Source organism: Phyllobates terribilis, unplaced genomic scaffold (assembly GCF_046119375.1).
Source record: "Phyllobates terribilis strain yellow unplaced genomic scaffold, ASM4611937v1 Scaffold_13__5_contigs__length_258822181, whole genome shotgun sequence".
Taxonomy (NCBI): domain Eukaryota; kingdom Metazoa; phylum Chordata; class Amphibia; order Anura; family Dendrobatidae; genus Phyllobates; species Phyllobates terribilis.
In genome coordinates, this window is record NW_027362773.1 from 60,639,389 (window position 1) to 60,655,923 (window position 16,535).

Here is a 16,535-nt window from a genome sequence, read left to right on the forward strand (position 1 = left end):
ACAGGATAGTACGTTGTTGGGATCTCTGGCGACAGACCTCTTAGTACAGGTCAGAGAGCGAAGGAGCCTGGGAACCACCGAGTTCCATGGCCTGTGCAAACTGTTACGGTCCGGGTGGTCGAACCTCTATGCTTAAATGCAAGGAGGGACCAGAGGGACGTAACTAAGTGCCAACTCGGACCGACCCTGGCCATACGGCGGCTTAATCGACTCCGTGAACCATGGAGGGACCAGGCAGGTGGACCAGGTGCCACTGTGGGACCGACCTTGTGTGAGAGCAGGCGACTCCCACAGGTCGGATGGCTGAAGCTGACCGGTATGGTACAGCAAATGAGCACGGCAGGTAGCTTGACTGGTGGTCCGGGTAGGCAGGCAGGCGGGCTCGGCAGGTAGCCAGACAGGTGATCCAGGTAATCAAGCAGGCGGACATGGCATGTGGCCTGACAGGTGATCCGGGTAGACAGACAGGCGGACACGGCAGGTGGCCTGACAGGTGATCCGGGTAGACAGGCAGATGGGCACGGCTGACTGACAGGCTGGCGGGCACGGCTGACAGACAGGCTAGCAGGTACTGGAACCTGAGGTCTGTGGAGAGTGTTAGCACACAAACAACAACCTTTCACAGGCACCTCCATTTTGGAGGAGGTGCTTTATATAGGAGTGGTCTTCCGGCCATTGGCCGGGGACTCTTTAGAATGACGCGTGCGGCCCCTTTAAAAGGGAGGGAGCGTGCACCCTAAGCACAGTGCCCGGGAAGCTACGCAGCGGCAGGGAGCTGGAGGACGCTGGACCGGGACCGCGGCGGTGAGGGGAGCGGCGTCTCTGCCCGGCAGGAGGCAGAGACGCCGACTCTACACTCATTCAAACAATAAGGCCTCAAATCGCGGCGCAGTTATGGCCGACAGACCGAGCGGAGCCGAAGCCAGAAAGTGTACTGTAACCTCTAATGGGGACTATGTTTCTGATATGTGATTGACACCCTTTATCTCCCGCTGTTAAGCTAAAAAAAAAATCCATAGGTGAGGACCTCATCAAGAAGGTGCAAAAAAAACTTAATTTTTAAAAAACATTGGAAGAAGCTTAAAGAAGTTGTCCATTACTCTATAGTAACCCCCCCCCCCCCCCCTCCAATGTATCCCCCTGGGGCCTCTAAGGATTTTTGCCAATACCTTACGTTGCTTTTTCTGCCTGTGAGCTGTGAGTGATGCCTGTGAGCTATCCTTGGCCACTCACAGGTGTCACGTGACCCAGCGCTGACGTCACGACAATTGAGGCGTGACTCAGCGCTGGGGTCCCCGTAGGGGCTGCTGGGTTCCCCGTGGGGGCTGCTGGGTTGTGGGCGGAGTTACCACCCGGCATCCACCGCACGCTTTCCCAATGAATGGGGAGAGGCAGAGCGCGCGGTGGATGCCGGGTGTGACGTGGGGGGTAACTCCGCCCACAACCTGGCATCCACCGTGGAACACAGAAGACAGAGACCCCCGGCTGCTGCCGGCACTTGTCGTGACATCAGCGGATGTCAGAGCCGGCTGCAGCCGGGGGTCACGTGATGCCTGTGAGCGGCCAGTGATAGGGCCGCTCGCAGGCAGTGTCTGCAACGTAAGGTAACTACAAAAATCCTTAGGGGCCCCAGGGGGATACATTGGGGGGGTAATCTAAAGTACTGGACAACCCCCTTAAAAAGGGTTTTCGGCTTTGCCAGTTCACACTTATGCTGTAACCGGTCCTTACATTTCAGGATATGTCCCTTTTCCCACCACATGCACTGCTAGTGTAAATCCTGAAACAGCGGGGTCCATCAGTAACTTTAACGTGATGCTATTACTACATTCCCTAGGCTGCATCTGGCTGATGTGGTGTGCTCCACCGCCCATTACTTCCTAGTTCTCCAGGTTGTGGTCCACATCTCCTTGCTATCATCTTTCCCAGCTTTTTGTCCATTGCAATGTTATTACAATTTTTCTTCTACTTTTTTTTTGAGTTGCCTTTGCTCAGCTATCCAAAATATAATACCTGTACACAAATCAGTACCCACCAAGATCTAAAATCAGTAGACACTTTATCATAATAAATCCTTTATCATAATAAGGTATTTACTGATTTTATGATTTTTTAGTGTGCACAGATCTGTGTATGGGTATTGTATTTCTCTGTAGATACTATGCTACTTACTAATTTTACTGTTTGAATTTCATGGTATCCACTATCCAAGATGCAATGTTCTTTCTCCTCTGACACTAGTTCCTTTACATCCATGGATGAATATTAGTGTGTAGAACCAGTAATTGATACAATGCACAATGTTCACCCTTTCTCCAATGAGGTACATTTCTACAGGCTACTATCATGGCAGGTCATGATTGTGAGCACTGGCAGACATAGACAGAAGAGGGCCCCAGTGTAAGAACAATAAATGTGCCCTTTGCAGTCCAATCGCTCCTCATAATGCACAATTCCATCAGCTTTGGAGATGGAAGTGGTTCCTCTTGCCTTCTTGGGAGCCTGTGCAGCTTCACATGTTGCTCCAATGATATGTTCGCCACTGGTTGTGAGGGTTAGAGGTAATTGCAATGGTTCCTAAATGCTCTTTCTTGTGATCTACACACATGCCTCATCAGACCTGTATGTTAGAACAGGACAATCACTGTGGTGTACATTGCACATGTGTGGCCCAAGTGTCTGACAAATTGGTCCATTCAAGCACATTACAAACATCACAATAATACCAACATAGTCCCAAATTTAGATGAATGTCACATGCAGCGAATTATGAGAACCCTACTAAGAAAAAGCATGACTAAGAATCTATATTAATGCAAAGCAGAAGAACATACATAAGTGTAGCACTCCGATACAAATTACAAAGGTGCAGTGACCATGAATGAATGACACCTGTCACAGTTATAAATGAGTATACAAGAGTAAGCCATTGTCACTGGAACATGACAAGAGAATGCAGATACCGATACACAACATAAACGCGAGTAACAGGTAATCATTCACAACAGAACACCACACTAACAAGAATAAAAAAAGTATATGCAACAAATTCAAGTGCAAGGTAATAACCAAAGTGGAGGGGGCATCAAGGGTAAGGAGTCTCCCTGAATTGGTCTACTGTTGATGACATACCAGTGACAGGGCAAATCCAAGAATGTAGATAAATGGACTACGAAACAGTAGACCGGGCGCTGTGATTGCTAGTGAAGGATGGGGCAATTTCTCTGCACTACAAAAGTTATTAACTGGGATGAAGGGAACTTGTTTAGTGGAAAAAAAAGTTTACTCCTGAACAACCCCATAATGGACTAATGTGATTCGTTGATGAGGATTTGTTGGGATCAGTGTGAAAACAGATCTCTTCTACCAGTAATGGCCGAGATGAGAAAGGAAACCATGATCATAGTAATTTTTTATTTTACTGGATGCAGTGGTTTCTTCTTTTATTGTGGGAAAATTTTTCTGGTATTGGGTATGGATTGCCCTTGATGGGTACAAAAATTGTATTAACATGATGCCATGTTAAATACCCAGGACTCAAAGTGACAGCAGTTTTATTGAGCGTGAAAGCTTATCACATCAACAGTATTGGTACACAATCCTCTTACTACAGCCTGCAGTGGGGATAGGAGGAATGTACAAGCAGAGCGATGCCTGGAGATGACCTTCTGCTTAGACAAAAAGGTGAAAAGTTTGAGCTTATTAAAAAACATGAGTCTGAGCTGACAGGTGTGTGACTACCCCTGTCTGCTATGTGATATGAAGGACAGAAGCTGATCCGTATCGCACTTTTCACTATGGCTTCTGGTATCACATAGCCAAGAAATGTGTTAGAGGCCCTGCAGTAATAGGGGTGAGGATGCTGCCTCCCAATCACCCACAGGTGACAATTTCAGCTAATCCATTGCCCCAAGCAAGAATATATTAAGGTCTTGTGTACAACTTGTATTCTGACTAAGGGAGCGCTGCATACTTCCCTGGGTTAAAAGGTTTGTGGAGATGAGCATGCAACAAGTCAGAATGCTAAGTCACCGCTCACGTCTCCAACTTCCCTTCTAATTAAGTGTGAGAAATATTTCCGAGGGTGAGTGCAGGGGTGAAAGGCTAGATATGTCAGTAGAATGATATAAATGGGATCATTTTAATTCACTATTTTGTTTAGGGGAGTTTGACCTATGAATACATGAGATGTCTAACTTGTAACTATATTATAAAAGTTTTGTTTTTTTGTTTTTTTATCAATTAAAGACTAAAAATCCCACTGTCCTTTTTTTAAGACTGAACCTTGAGTCTTGAACATATGGCCCACCAATATGTGCAGAAACTCTTAAGTGTTGAGGTACTATATGCATTTAGCTAGTGTCTGAGGACATAACATGTGACCAGTAAATCACTAACATTTCCAATGCTAATACCTTGCACAGGTGGGCCTAGATGAAACATAATGAAATAAAATAGTTTTTGATTACAGAAACTTTCTAAAAGTTCCCTACTCTTCTGGAGTTTGTAAGCTTACGCTGTGGCTCTAGTAATAAAGAAACATCCCAGGAGGGATATAGCATGAGATGGAAATGTACTCAGTTCAATCAATGTAGATACATCTATAAAAAGATACTATCCGACCCCAATGTGTGGATAAAATACGAAAAGTAGACTGTGAGACCCATTGGGGACCATGTGATGTAAATGGTGACAATCACTGTAAGGTGCAGAAACAAATACTGTAAGCAAAGTGAAATTATTATATCACCAGCAGCCTTGTTAAAAGCATTCTGTGAGGATTTTATAGAGGAATTGTTTTTGCTCTTTCTTTATTCCCACTACTCCCATGAGTATTTTGTTTTTTTCTTTTTTAATATCCACCACATGTTTCCAGAGATATCGACCTGTTTATTTAGTGCTGATTTTTCTGGTCTTTACGCATAGGGTAATAGTGCAGAGGATCCTGCAAGCCATGCCCCAGAGGATCCTGCAAGCCATGCCCCAGAGGATCCTGCAAGCCACGCCCCAGAGGATCCTCCAAGCCGCGCCCACTCTTAAAGACCATAGTTAGCACTGAATAAAAAGGCCTTTATGGTGCTGTATGTCGTGTTTTACAAAAAACTGAAAAAACAAATACTCTGGGGAGCAATAGGTATTAAATAACCAACCAATTTTGACCTGGTGACTTATTCCCTTTAATACTGATGATCTATCATGCACTTTTTGCTATATTGCAGGCACATGGAATCTAAACAATAGTGCGGTCTGCCTCTGTGTTTATACAGTAATGAATATTTATGGTGGATCAATTCACACTTCCATGTTTCCGGTACGTGTGGTGTCATTTTTCACACGTACCGGAGACACTTACACACTCACACCCATTATAATCTATGGAGCTGACACATGTCCATGTGACACATGTCTATGTGTGATCCACACGTAGACATTTCCGTTGTTTTCTGGCAGCACGGATATTAATATGTATCGCACACGTGCACACGAATGACATGAGGTGTGACATCCGTTTGCCGTCCATGTGACACGTACTGGACTAGAAACCAGAATAGAAATGACATATGTTTAGGTGTTAGATGTGCTGAGATAGATATAGATAGACACAAGGCATGTGTAACCAACACACACCTTGCGTGTGTTGGTTTGTTGGTTACTGTACATGGATTAATTTAGTAAATAAAAAAAAAAAAGATAGACGTGGGGTCCCCCCAGTTTAGATAACCTGCAAAGGTAAAGCAGACAGCTGTGAGATGATATTATCAGGCTGGGAAGGTCCCTGGTTATTGGGCCCTTCCCAGCCTAAACAAATACCAGCCCGCAGCCGACCCAAAGGTGGTGCATCACATTACATGCGCCAATTCTGGCTCTTTGCTTTTGCTCTTCCCGATTGCCCTGGTGCATTGGCAATCAGGGTAATGGGGCCTGGAGTTGATATCAGCTGTTATTTGTCAAAAAACACAGCTGGCATCAAGCCCTGGTGTTGGTAATGGAGAGGTGTCTATCAGATGCCCCCATTACTATCCCAATAATCAATAATAAAAACACACACGAAAAAAAATACTTTATTTAAGTAAACACTCCCCCACATGTTCCCTGGCTCACTAATTTATTTTAAAAGCAAAAAACACCCACGCAGGTCCGACATAGTCCACAAATGGAAACCTGAAAAACATCAAAGGAGAAATAAGAACAAGACACAGTTCCTTGTTCACCTATTTATTATTAAAAAAGTTTCCACCCAGGTCCGACGCAGTCCAGCACTTCCCACGACGTTCCCGGAATCCAGGTCACGATGTACATGAAACAAAGTGTACATGCACTTATCTAATTTGCTATTAGAGGATCAGGGTACATTTTTTTGTGATGGTGCCTTCCTGTACACATATACTCATGAAACCTCTATGATTAGCTCACCTACCATATACACCTTTTCTTAAGATGTCAATGTTTGTCTTTTGGTGTCTTCCTTAATTACTTTGTATATACATGTGTATTTTTAATGAAATCTGAAAATAAAAATGTAATTTTTATGAAGTTGTACTCTTTTTTTCCTAGCACAACTGTCTCTTTGGTTATTTTTTCCAGTACTGGTAGAATCCGGCCGTATATGCTATTTAGAGAACTCTAAATCTCATATTAGAAGCATGAAATGTCCACTTTGCACCACATCCCTGATCTGATCCCTGTTGTTAGTGTCGTAAATAGTAGAAATGGTGAATTGTGGCTGATAAACGGTTTGTTTTTTTGCTTTACCTGCAGAAAGGACAAAAGAATATTCTGCGAATTGGAATCCAGTGTCTGGCATCAGTGCTGTGGGGGGACGATATCTGCAGTCAGGAGCGCCCTCACAACCCCCACAGCCTGACCCGGTTTTTGTACGCCCTCCGAGGCCTCTTGCGGTCATCGCTGTCAGTGTGTGTCATCACAGTGCCCACCCATCTTATCCAGGTGAGACCACAAGCAATCTTAGTGCAAAGCACCTAAAATGCAGCCTTGGTTTTTACACTATATATATTTTTTATTTCTAGAATGATTTCCTTAAAAACACACAGGCCCCAGTTCATCATTTGCGTTTTCCTTTTTTATCTAGTGATATTGATTCTGCTCATTACTCCTTTAAAGTCCCAGGACTACTTTTTGAATTACTTTATGTTGTATTGCTATGTATTTTTATAATTTTTTTTATTTTTGTTTTATCATTTATTCACTGTCATGTGGCTCTCTGTGCCCAGAGATAAGTCCATTCACATGTTGTACATTCCCTTGATCTTACTTTCTCCCCAATGTACATGTCATGAAAACAACAAGAATATTATTACTAAAGTTTATTTCAAAAATATACTAAAATTTAGAAATAAAAGTGATTTAAAAAGAAGACCGTCCCAGGCGTTCCCTTTTAGCAATTCTCTTAGTTCCTTGAGGAGGTTACATACTGTATGAGAGATGCATTTGTGCATTCATATTTGGGGATTTGAGAATTGTCCCTTTTGCTTTATCTAAATGGTGTCTGTGAATGTCCACTTGTACGTCTGCATGCGCCATCACGTGTCTGACATACTAAGATGCTGTATTGCGTTTGATGGGATGAAAATCTGGTTTATTTGTCTGGGATTTGATATGTATAATATTGTGATAGAGGCTGAAAGTGCTTCTCTCTACATCCTCTCCTGTACAGCGAGAGCGTTTTAGCCCTGACCTAGATAACCCTTCTGTCTGAGAGTGCTTTTCTTCGCTCAGGCTGTCAGTGATGCTGGAGTGTGCGCTAACATTTAGATCACTGTCCACACTGCAATACACCCGTCACTGCATTCTCTGATACATCTAAGCACTGCTTTATCGTCTTATTCTGCAAGGCTTGGCTGTATTAATTGTGAATATAAATCACTATTGCTATTGTCGTTGTTGCTGTTACTATTATATGCACTTTTCTTTTTTTAAATCCTTTCTTAAAGCACCACTCCAGCATTTCTGTTATTGTAGTGCTCTGGTGATATCACTATTCTAAATTCCCTGTCCCTAGTCTGATACTTACCAGCCGTCGTCTTCCTCTGTTATCAGTGCTGCTTCTGTCGGTCTACAGCAGTTTGTGACCTGCCGGATCGCTCCAGTGTTTGCTGGCCGATTCGGAAGTCACAACTCAATGTAAGTCTATGAGAGGCAGAACAAGGCCAAAACGAGGCTCTCATAGACTTACATTGAGCGCTTGTGACCTTTACCTCTGACTTCCCGTCAGTCGGGCTGAGGTCACAAGATAGTGGATCGAGACCGGAGGAGCGCCGGGAAGAGCTGAAGACTGCGGCTGGTGAGTATATTACTTGGGGCAGTGAACTTAGATTACTAGCACCACTCCAGCACCGAAATAAAATAAAAAACACTGGAGTGGTGTGTTATGGTAAATATTTTATACTTTGCTTTAAATATTATTTAGACACTTAAATATACATATATCTTTGATAATTTTATATTTTAATATTAGTTTTATAAGTGTTTTTCATAAAGCAATAACACGGGGCATTGTATCTGATATAGAGATGTCTTTGTATTAAAGCTTTGCTTTGTTTCTGAAAGTATAGTAAGCTAGATATTGCCTATTTCTAAGGATTTCAGCAGAATACATAATTTGCGACTTTATTATTCCCAACTTAATGTCACGGGTGTGTCAAAAGTGACAGTCGCCCTGCAGTTGGTTACAGGAGATCTCTATGTTTGGCATTACAGACACCTTCTTAGAGGCTGTCTCTCTAGGACCCAGCGGCTATCTTCCTCTGGCTAATTAACACCCTGGCCTGGGTGTATAAATACCTGCTGTCTGCTAGAGGGAGGTTCAGGCGATACTCACATTACCCTTTGTGAAGGCTCGGAGCTAGTGCATTGCTTCATCCTCTGGAGCTTTGAGGACAGGTGTTCATCTCTCTGAAGTTGATTAAAAGCTAAGCTATCTTCCCTTGTTTGTTCCCCTTTGTTGTTTTTAGTGACCAGTGGGGATCGACTAGCACTCATCCCCCTCCCTTCCCTAGCCAGGGATTAACGCCAGGGAAAGGCAGGGCGATGTTCGCGTGTGGCGATTGGTGAAGAGCCAATATAGGGACGTTAGTGGAGACAGGGTGATACTAGATCAGCCTAGGAGGTCTCTACTCCTCCCTTTCCCTAGAGTCTGGGCTCCCTTTCCCTCTTCCCTTTGTGTTGCACTAAGTCTTTCCCACTCCTTGCGTGACACTTAAATATCTTCCTTTTTAGGTAATGGAATGTATTAAGCCATTCCCACTTACCTTATCTTTGTAGTTGTAATAAAAACTTGTGACTGGGCATCTGAGAGTCAGACAAGCCCGTGCACGGACAGAATTGGTTGTGTTGTCTTGTCTCTGATCAATCGACTCTCTGATTTGATCAAAACTAGCAAACGTGTGAAACCTCTTGAGTTTCTCCTTAAAAAAAAAAAAGCTTTCCATACAGGTTTCCACATCAGGTGCTTTGCAGTTGAAATAGGAAATCTTTCCCCACATCTCCGGAATACAAAATCTGCACCGAGCTCGTAAGTGACAGGGAAGAATATGCTAATGGTCTGAGGGAGAAAGCAAAAAGGAAGTATGAAATATTGAGTAATTGAGTGATTTTTCATAAAGCATAAACCAAGAAGACAAATTAAATAATAGCCATTTCTTTGGTCATTGACCAGGGATAAATTCAGGATTAAAGAAAGTTGTCACTTTATCTTTATACCACATTCCAAACTAGCATGCAAATTAGATTTAAGTAGCATAAAGATGTAATTTTTTTGTTTTTCAAATAAACTTATGGACGGTATTGTGTCACAGGGCTCTTTGGATCACTGAAATCAATCTCAAACACCACTGATCATTAGTTTGCCAGGTGAGTCCAATTATAAAGTTAAACTACTTAAAAAGGTTTTCCCACGAACAAAAGTTCATTTTAAAAATTGTCTGTGTCTGACTATGTACGGAACATGTCACAGCTCCTGGGCAGGGGAGGAAGCCAAAGACAATACAGACATTACAGCAGGGGATCGCAGAGGATTCATTTTGTGAGGTAAAACATTTTTTAAAAACAGGCAATGAAATGTTTAACCTCACAAAATGAATCCTCTGCGATCTCCTGCTGTAATGTCTGTATTGTCTTTTGCTTCCTCCCCTGCCCTGGAGCTGTGGTATGTTCTGTACATGGTCAGACACAGACAATTTTTAAAATGAACTTTTGTTCATTGGAAAACCCCTTTAAGACTGACGTTCCACATTATTAAGCAGCTACAGGTTTCAAGCAATATGGGAAAGAAAAAAAATATACAGTACAGACCAAAAGTTTGGACACACCTTCTCATTTAAAGATTTTTCTGTATTTTCATGACTATGAAAATTGTACATTCACACTGAAGGCATCAAAACTATGAATTGACACATGTGGAATTATATACTTAACAAAAAAGTGTGAAACAGCTGAAAATATGTCTTATGTTCTAGGTTCTTCAAAGTAGCCACCTTTTGCTTTGATGACTGCTTTGCACACTCTTGGCATTCTCTTGATGAGCTTCAAGAGGTAGTCGTAGTTAAGTAGCATCCAGTTTCTGCCATTGATTACTTGTTCATCAGTAAGTGCAACCACCTATATAAAATCAGACGTTTTGGCTGTTTTTTGGTTTGAGGTAGTCAGACGTTTGTTAACACAATGCCGATGAGGAATGACATCAGTAATGATCTTAGAGCGCTTAGGTGTTGTTACTGTTCGATAATTGCTTAGTAAAGTATGCTGGAGCATTGAATTAGTGTATGGCTATGTTCACACGTTCGGTTTTGCTGCGTATTTTGCAGCCGATTTTTATGCAAATTTTCAGCTGCGTCTAGCAGTACCAGTATGAGAAAGAAGAATTCTCTGTTCACATGTTGTTGTTTTTTTGCTGTGTATTTTGTGACTTGGTTGTGTTTTTGGAAAATAGAGCATGTCACTTCTTTCAGCGTTCTTGCAGCAGGAAACGCACTTGTGTTTTTGCTGCGTATTTGCAGCATTTTTCACCCATATGAAGTAATGGGTGGTCAAAAACACACAGCAAAAACGCAGCAAAAAAACGCACCAAAACATGCATTTTTAACACAGCTGTTTTCCTGCCAGAGAAAAGTTAGCACACAACATAAAAAAAAAAAAAAAAGACACAACATATGTGAACATAGCCCAAAGAGCAATGGAGGGTTGTGGGCTCTGCATGTCAGAATCCCACAATCTGGAAGTTTGAACCCTACTTTCGCTAGAAATGTCCCACCTTTGAGGGACACTTGGGACCTCTTTATTATTATTTTATATTTATTATGCTTTGCTTATATAGCGCCATTAATTCCACATCGCTTTACAGACATTATCGGCACTGTTCCCATTGGTGCTCACAATCTAAATTCCCTATCAGTATGTCTTTGGAATGTGGGAGGAAACCCACGCAAACACAGGGAGAACATACAAACTCCTTGCAGATGTTGTCCTTGGTGGGATTTGAACCCAGGACCCCAGAGTTGCAGGGCTGCAGTGCTAACCACTGACTGACCGTGCTGCCCCACTCTTTTATTGAGTTAGAAGGTCAGCACCCTAAGTTCTTTAGGCTGTGAGGTGGGGCCCCTATTGAGTGGACTTGTCTTTTCAGCATGTCCCACGGAAGTTAATTGGACTGGGTGCCAAGTCACCACCTTCAACTATTTGTCATGTCACTCAAATCTTTGCTGAACAATTTGTACTATCTGACAGGATGTATTACCCAACTGAATGAGGCCACTGCCATTAGGGGATACCGCTACAATGAAAGTGTGTACTTCATCTGCAGTACTGTTTAGTTAGGTAGTGTGTCGGCATGACATCTATGAATGGCAGGACGCAGAGCATCGTACTTCTACTGTGGGCTTCCCTTCTTCCCTTAGTTCCGTCTGGTGACAGCTCTGCTCCAGGTAGGGTGTATAGGGTGTACACAGGTAAAGTGGTGTGTATACCTCTTTAAACAGCATGGACACAATGACCATTATTGGACTTAATATTTCCCCCACTCGGGGATGGCTAAAGGATTGCAGTCAGACAGCAACAATTGTCCAGATGGTTTTTACTTACTGGGAGACTATCAAAAAGTTCACGTTAACTTTTTCTCCAGAACCTTGCAGAACTATATACACGTTAAAGTAGACAGATATGTCGCAGTTTGTTTAAAATTGTTTATCCACTGTTGTACACATTACTGCAGCCCAGCTACACGAGATTAGAGGTGATGTCCTTCCATTTTGCACTCTCATTGGAGCGTTGAACGAGACCAGAGTTGTGGCCTGAGCAGTAGTTACAGTGGGAGCTGTGGTGTCTCTGATGACCCTCGATTAAAGGCATCTGGGATATTAACTTTACTAGCAGTAATAGTAGCAACTTCAGGACTGCTCTCTACTTCTGCAATTGCCAATTCTTTTTTAACCACTTAGCACAAAATAAAGTACTTATCAGTCAGCACCAGGGTTACAGACTGTGGAAGAGGCTTGGGAACTGAGCTTCCTCTACACGCTGTAAATGGCTGCTCTGTTACATAGTCTGCATCTATATCCTGAAATACTGCTATATTGCAGGTTTAAGTCCCCTTAGGGGACTAAAAAATAAAATGCAAAATAACTAAAAGATTTAAAGAATGTGTAAAAAAAAATTTTTTAACAAAAATATAAATAAAATAAAAAATAAACATATTTTTTATTGCTACGTTTCTAGACGTTTTGTCTATTAAACTATAAAAATAAACCATATGGTAAACACTGTAGAAGGAATTGTGGGCTTTTGTTACCATACTTCCCAAAAAAATGCAATTCAATGTATGTTCCCCAAGTTGCTATCTATAACACAGCTCACCACGCAAAAAAAATCCCTCGTACAGCTCCATCAACCAGAAAATATAAGCATTACAAGTCTCGGAAGATGGAAACACAAACTAAGATTATATATACTGTATATTGTAAGATGGCCGCCGGGCAGGTCATCGAGGGGAGATATGTTCGGTGATGTAAACCTGGGAATGCGTGCTCCAGCACGTATAGTGCTGAGAGGGTAAATAGGGCATACCAGGGCTGGGTTTTACGAGCAGTCATAAGAGATGGGATGGAATGGCTGCTCACATATCCCCACCCCGGGGACGTGGTTTTTTAAATAAAATGGAGACCAAGTGTCTCATTCAGTGTCTGTGTCTGGAGATGTGTGGATCTCCTGTGTGTTGGTCTGTGCTAAGGACTTGAGAACTGGACACTGACCTGAGCGGGCGAACTCACAACATTGTATGGACATTTTACTTTATGTTTTCACTTAGTGCCGGAAAAGGCTGTTTTTGTTTTGCTTCCTGAGCGGTTTATGCTGTCTTAATAAACCAGCTTTGATATTCTAATGAAAACGCTTCCTGTGCGTACCTTAACCGCAGCTGAGTGAGTACAAACCCTACAATTGGTGCTAGAAGCACGGTCACGAATCCCAAGAGACAATTGCAGTGACAAACCACTCCCGATCCCAAATGTTTGACCTCCTACACCTGGTCCAAAAGTGGCTGCAACCTGAATCTTCCTCCCCAGCACAGATGGTGGAGAGGGTCGTCCTGGACAGGTTGTCACGCAAGGTGTGGAAAAGACTTAGTGCAACACAAAGGGAAGAGGGAAAGGGAGCCTAGACTCTAGGGAAAGAGAGACCACCTAGGCTGATCTACAATCAGCCTGTCTCCACTAACGTCCCTATATTGACTCTTTACCAATTGCCGCACGCAAACCTCGCCCTGTCTTTACCTGGCGTTTGATCCTGGCTAGGGAACGTAGGGGGATGAGGGCTAGTCGATCCCCACTTACAGCTAAAGACAACAAGGGGGAACGAACAAGGGAAGATAGCTTAGCTTTTAGTCGACTTCAGAGAGATGAACACTCGTCCTCATAGCTCCAGAGAGGATGAAGTAATGCACTTGCTCCAAGCCTTCACAAAGGGTAATGTGAGTATCGCCGGCACCGCCCTCTGGCTGACAGCAGGTATTTATACACCCAGGCCAGGGTGTTAATTAGCCAGAGGAAGGAAGCTGCTGGGTCCTATAGAGACAGCCTATAAGAAGGTGTCTGTAATGCCAAACGTAGCGATCTCCTGCAACCAACTGCAGGGCGACTGTCGGTCACTTCTAATAAAAATGGAATCCGGCACTCTTTGCATGATTTTATTTAGATTCTAGTAGTGTGTACAACTAAAAATAACGTTTCAGTCAAGTTGACCTTCTTCAGATTGTACACTAGTGAGCTATATACACGTATGTGGAATAGCGATTCCGGCTGTTTCAGAATTCAAAAAGCAGTCCAAAGGTTCCAGGATTCAGGGGCATAGCTTCAGCTGCTGTATATCTATTATGAGGAATACGGTACGTACTTGTCCCCTGTGTGGAACCATGTGTCTGTGCTGTGGGGCGACCTCAGTTGCTATGAATGTCCCAAGATGCCAAGGATGCCGTTTGGGTTACAAGTAGCCCCGGTTACCTTCCAGAGAGCCATGGACCGGATGCTAGCACCCCACAAGAAGTATGCAGCGGCCTACCTGGATGACATCGTGATTTACAGACAGGATTGGGGAAGCCATCTGAGCAAAGTCCAAGAGATACTTGATGCTCTAGGGTAGGCGGGGTTTTACATCAACCCGAAGAAATGTGCCATGGGCATGGAGGAAACCAAATACTTGGGTATGTTTTAGGCAGTTTCGAAATAAAGCCCCAAATAAATAAAGTCAACGCGATCCAGAGTTGGCCACAACCCCTCTCAAAGAAACAGGTCAGAGCGTTCTTAGCCATTGTGGGTTATTACCGCCAGTTTATCCCTAACTTCGCCATGATAGCCGACCCTTTGACAGACCTCCTTAAAGGGACAAAGTCGACTATGTCTAAGTGGTCTCCAGAGGCTGAGATGGCACCGGATTTCTTGAAGGAGTTTGTGGTCCAGACGGACGCGTCAGATCTCGAGCTGGGTGCTGTCCTATCACAAGAGGTGAACGGGGAAGAACACCTCATAATGTATTTAAGTCAGAAGCTGATCCTGTGAGAAGAAGTACTCCATAGTGGAGCAGGAATGTTTGGCCATCAAGTGGGCGTTGGACATTCTAAGATACTACCTCTTAGGGAGGAAGTTCAGGCTGGTGTCAGACCATGCCCCACTAAGGTGGATGAGGGAGAAGAAGAGGAACAATACCCGAGTGACTAGGTGGTTCCTAACCCTTCAGGATTTTAGCTTCCATGTAGAGCATAGGCCCGGGAAACTGCATGGCAATGTTGACGCTCTGTCAAGGGTCCACTGTTTGATAGTGGAAGGTGCCAAGCCCCCAGCTTTGGGCAGAGGTGAGGGTATGTAAGATGGCCGCTGGACAGGTCCCCTAGGGGAGATATGTACTGTATCATCGAGGTTGGTAGCTTCGGTGATGTAAACCCGGGAAAGCATGCTCTAGCACTTACAGTGCTGAGAGGGTTAATAGGGCGTACCAAGGCCGGGTTTTACAAGCAGTCATAAAAGATGAGATGAAATGGCTGCTCACATATCCCCACCCCGGGGGCGTGGTTTTGTAAATAAAATGGAGACCAAGTGTCTCATTCAGTGTCTGTGTCTGGAGATGTGTGGATCTCCTGTGTGTTGGTCTGTGCTAAGGACTTGAGAACTGGACACTGACCTGAGCGGGCGAGCCCACAACATTGTATAGACATTTTACTTTGTTTCCACTTAGTGCCGGAAAAGGCTGTTTTTGTTTTGCTTCCTGAGCGGTTTATGCTGTCTTAATAAATCAGCTGGGATATTCTAATGAAAACGCTTCCTGTGCCTACCTCAACCGCAGCTGAGTGAGTACAAACCCTACATTATTTATATATATAATATATATATATATATATATATATATATATATATATATATATATATAAATAATATATTATAGAGAGAGAGACAGATTTAAAGCAGAGCTGTGTAAAGGCCACACCATGCCCTCCGCCGCCGCCCATTTCCCAATGTCACCGCTGTCCGCATCCTCAGAATGAATACATTGGTGGAGAAGGGGGCCGCCAGTGCCTTTTTCCACCAATCAGTATGTGAGAGATCATGAAATTATGTCATCCTGTCTGCTGTCTCATACGCTGATTGCGAAGAGTCAGTGCATCAGAGACTGGAGCAGGGCACTGGGGAGAATGAGAACGGGAGTGAGGTGTGTATGTTTTTTTTTTTGTTTTGTTTTTCATGTGTGTATGGCATGTTTTCATATACAGGTGCATCTCACTAAATTAGAATATCATCAAAAAGTTAATTTATTTCAGTTCTTCAATACAAAAAGTGAAACTCGTATATTATATAGAGTCATTACAAACAGAGTGATCTATTTCAAGTGTTTATTTCTGTTAATGTTGATGATTCTGGCTTACAGCCAATGAAAACACAAAAGTCATTATCTCAGTAAATGAAAATAATTAACAAAAACACCTACAAATGCTTTCTAAGTGTTTGAAAAGATCCCTTAGTCTGTTTCAGTAGGCTCCA

The 16,535-nt window shown here is 43.2% G+C and overlaps 1 protein-coding gene across 3 annotated transcripts in view; it reads left to right on the plus strand.

Moving 5' to 3' along the window:
* ELP4 (elongator acetyltransferase complex subunit 4) overlaps positions 1-16,535 on the plus strand; it is a 442,046-nt gene that overhangs the window by 180,927 nt on the left and 244,584 nt on the right. For 2 of the 3 annotated variants that reach the window (XM_073658083.1, XM_073658082.1), the window contains exon 7: positions 6,760-6,948. The exons of the other annotated variant lie outside the window; for it this stretch is intronic. In XM_073658083.1, the coding sequence (XP_073514184.1) occupies positions 6,760-6,948 (189 nt within the window). The remainder of the gene's footprint in view (positions 1-6,759; positions 6,949-16,535) is intronic. 3 annotated transcript variants of the gene reach the window in all.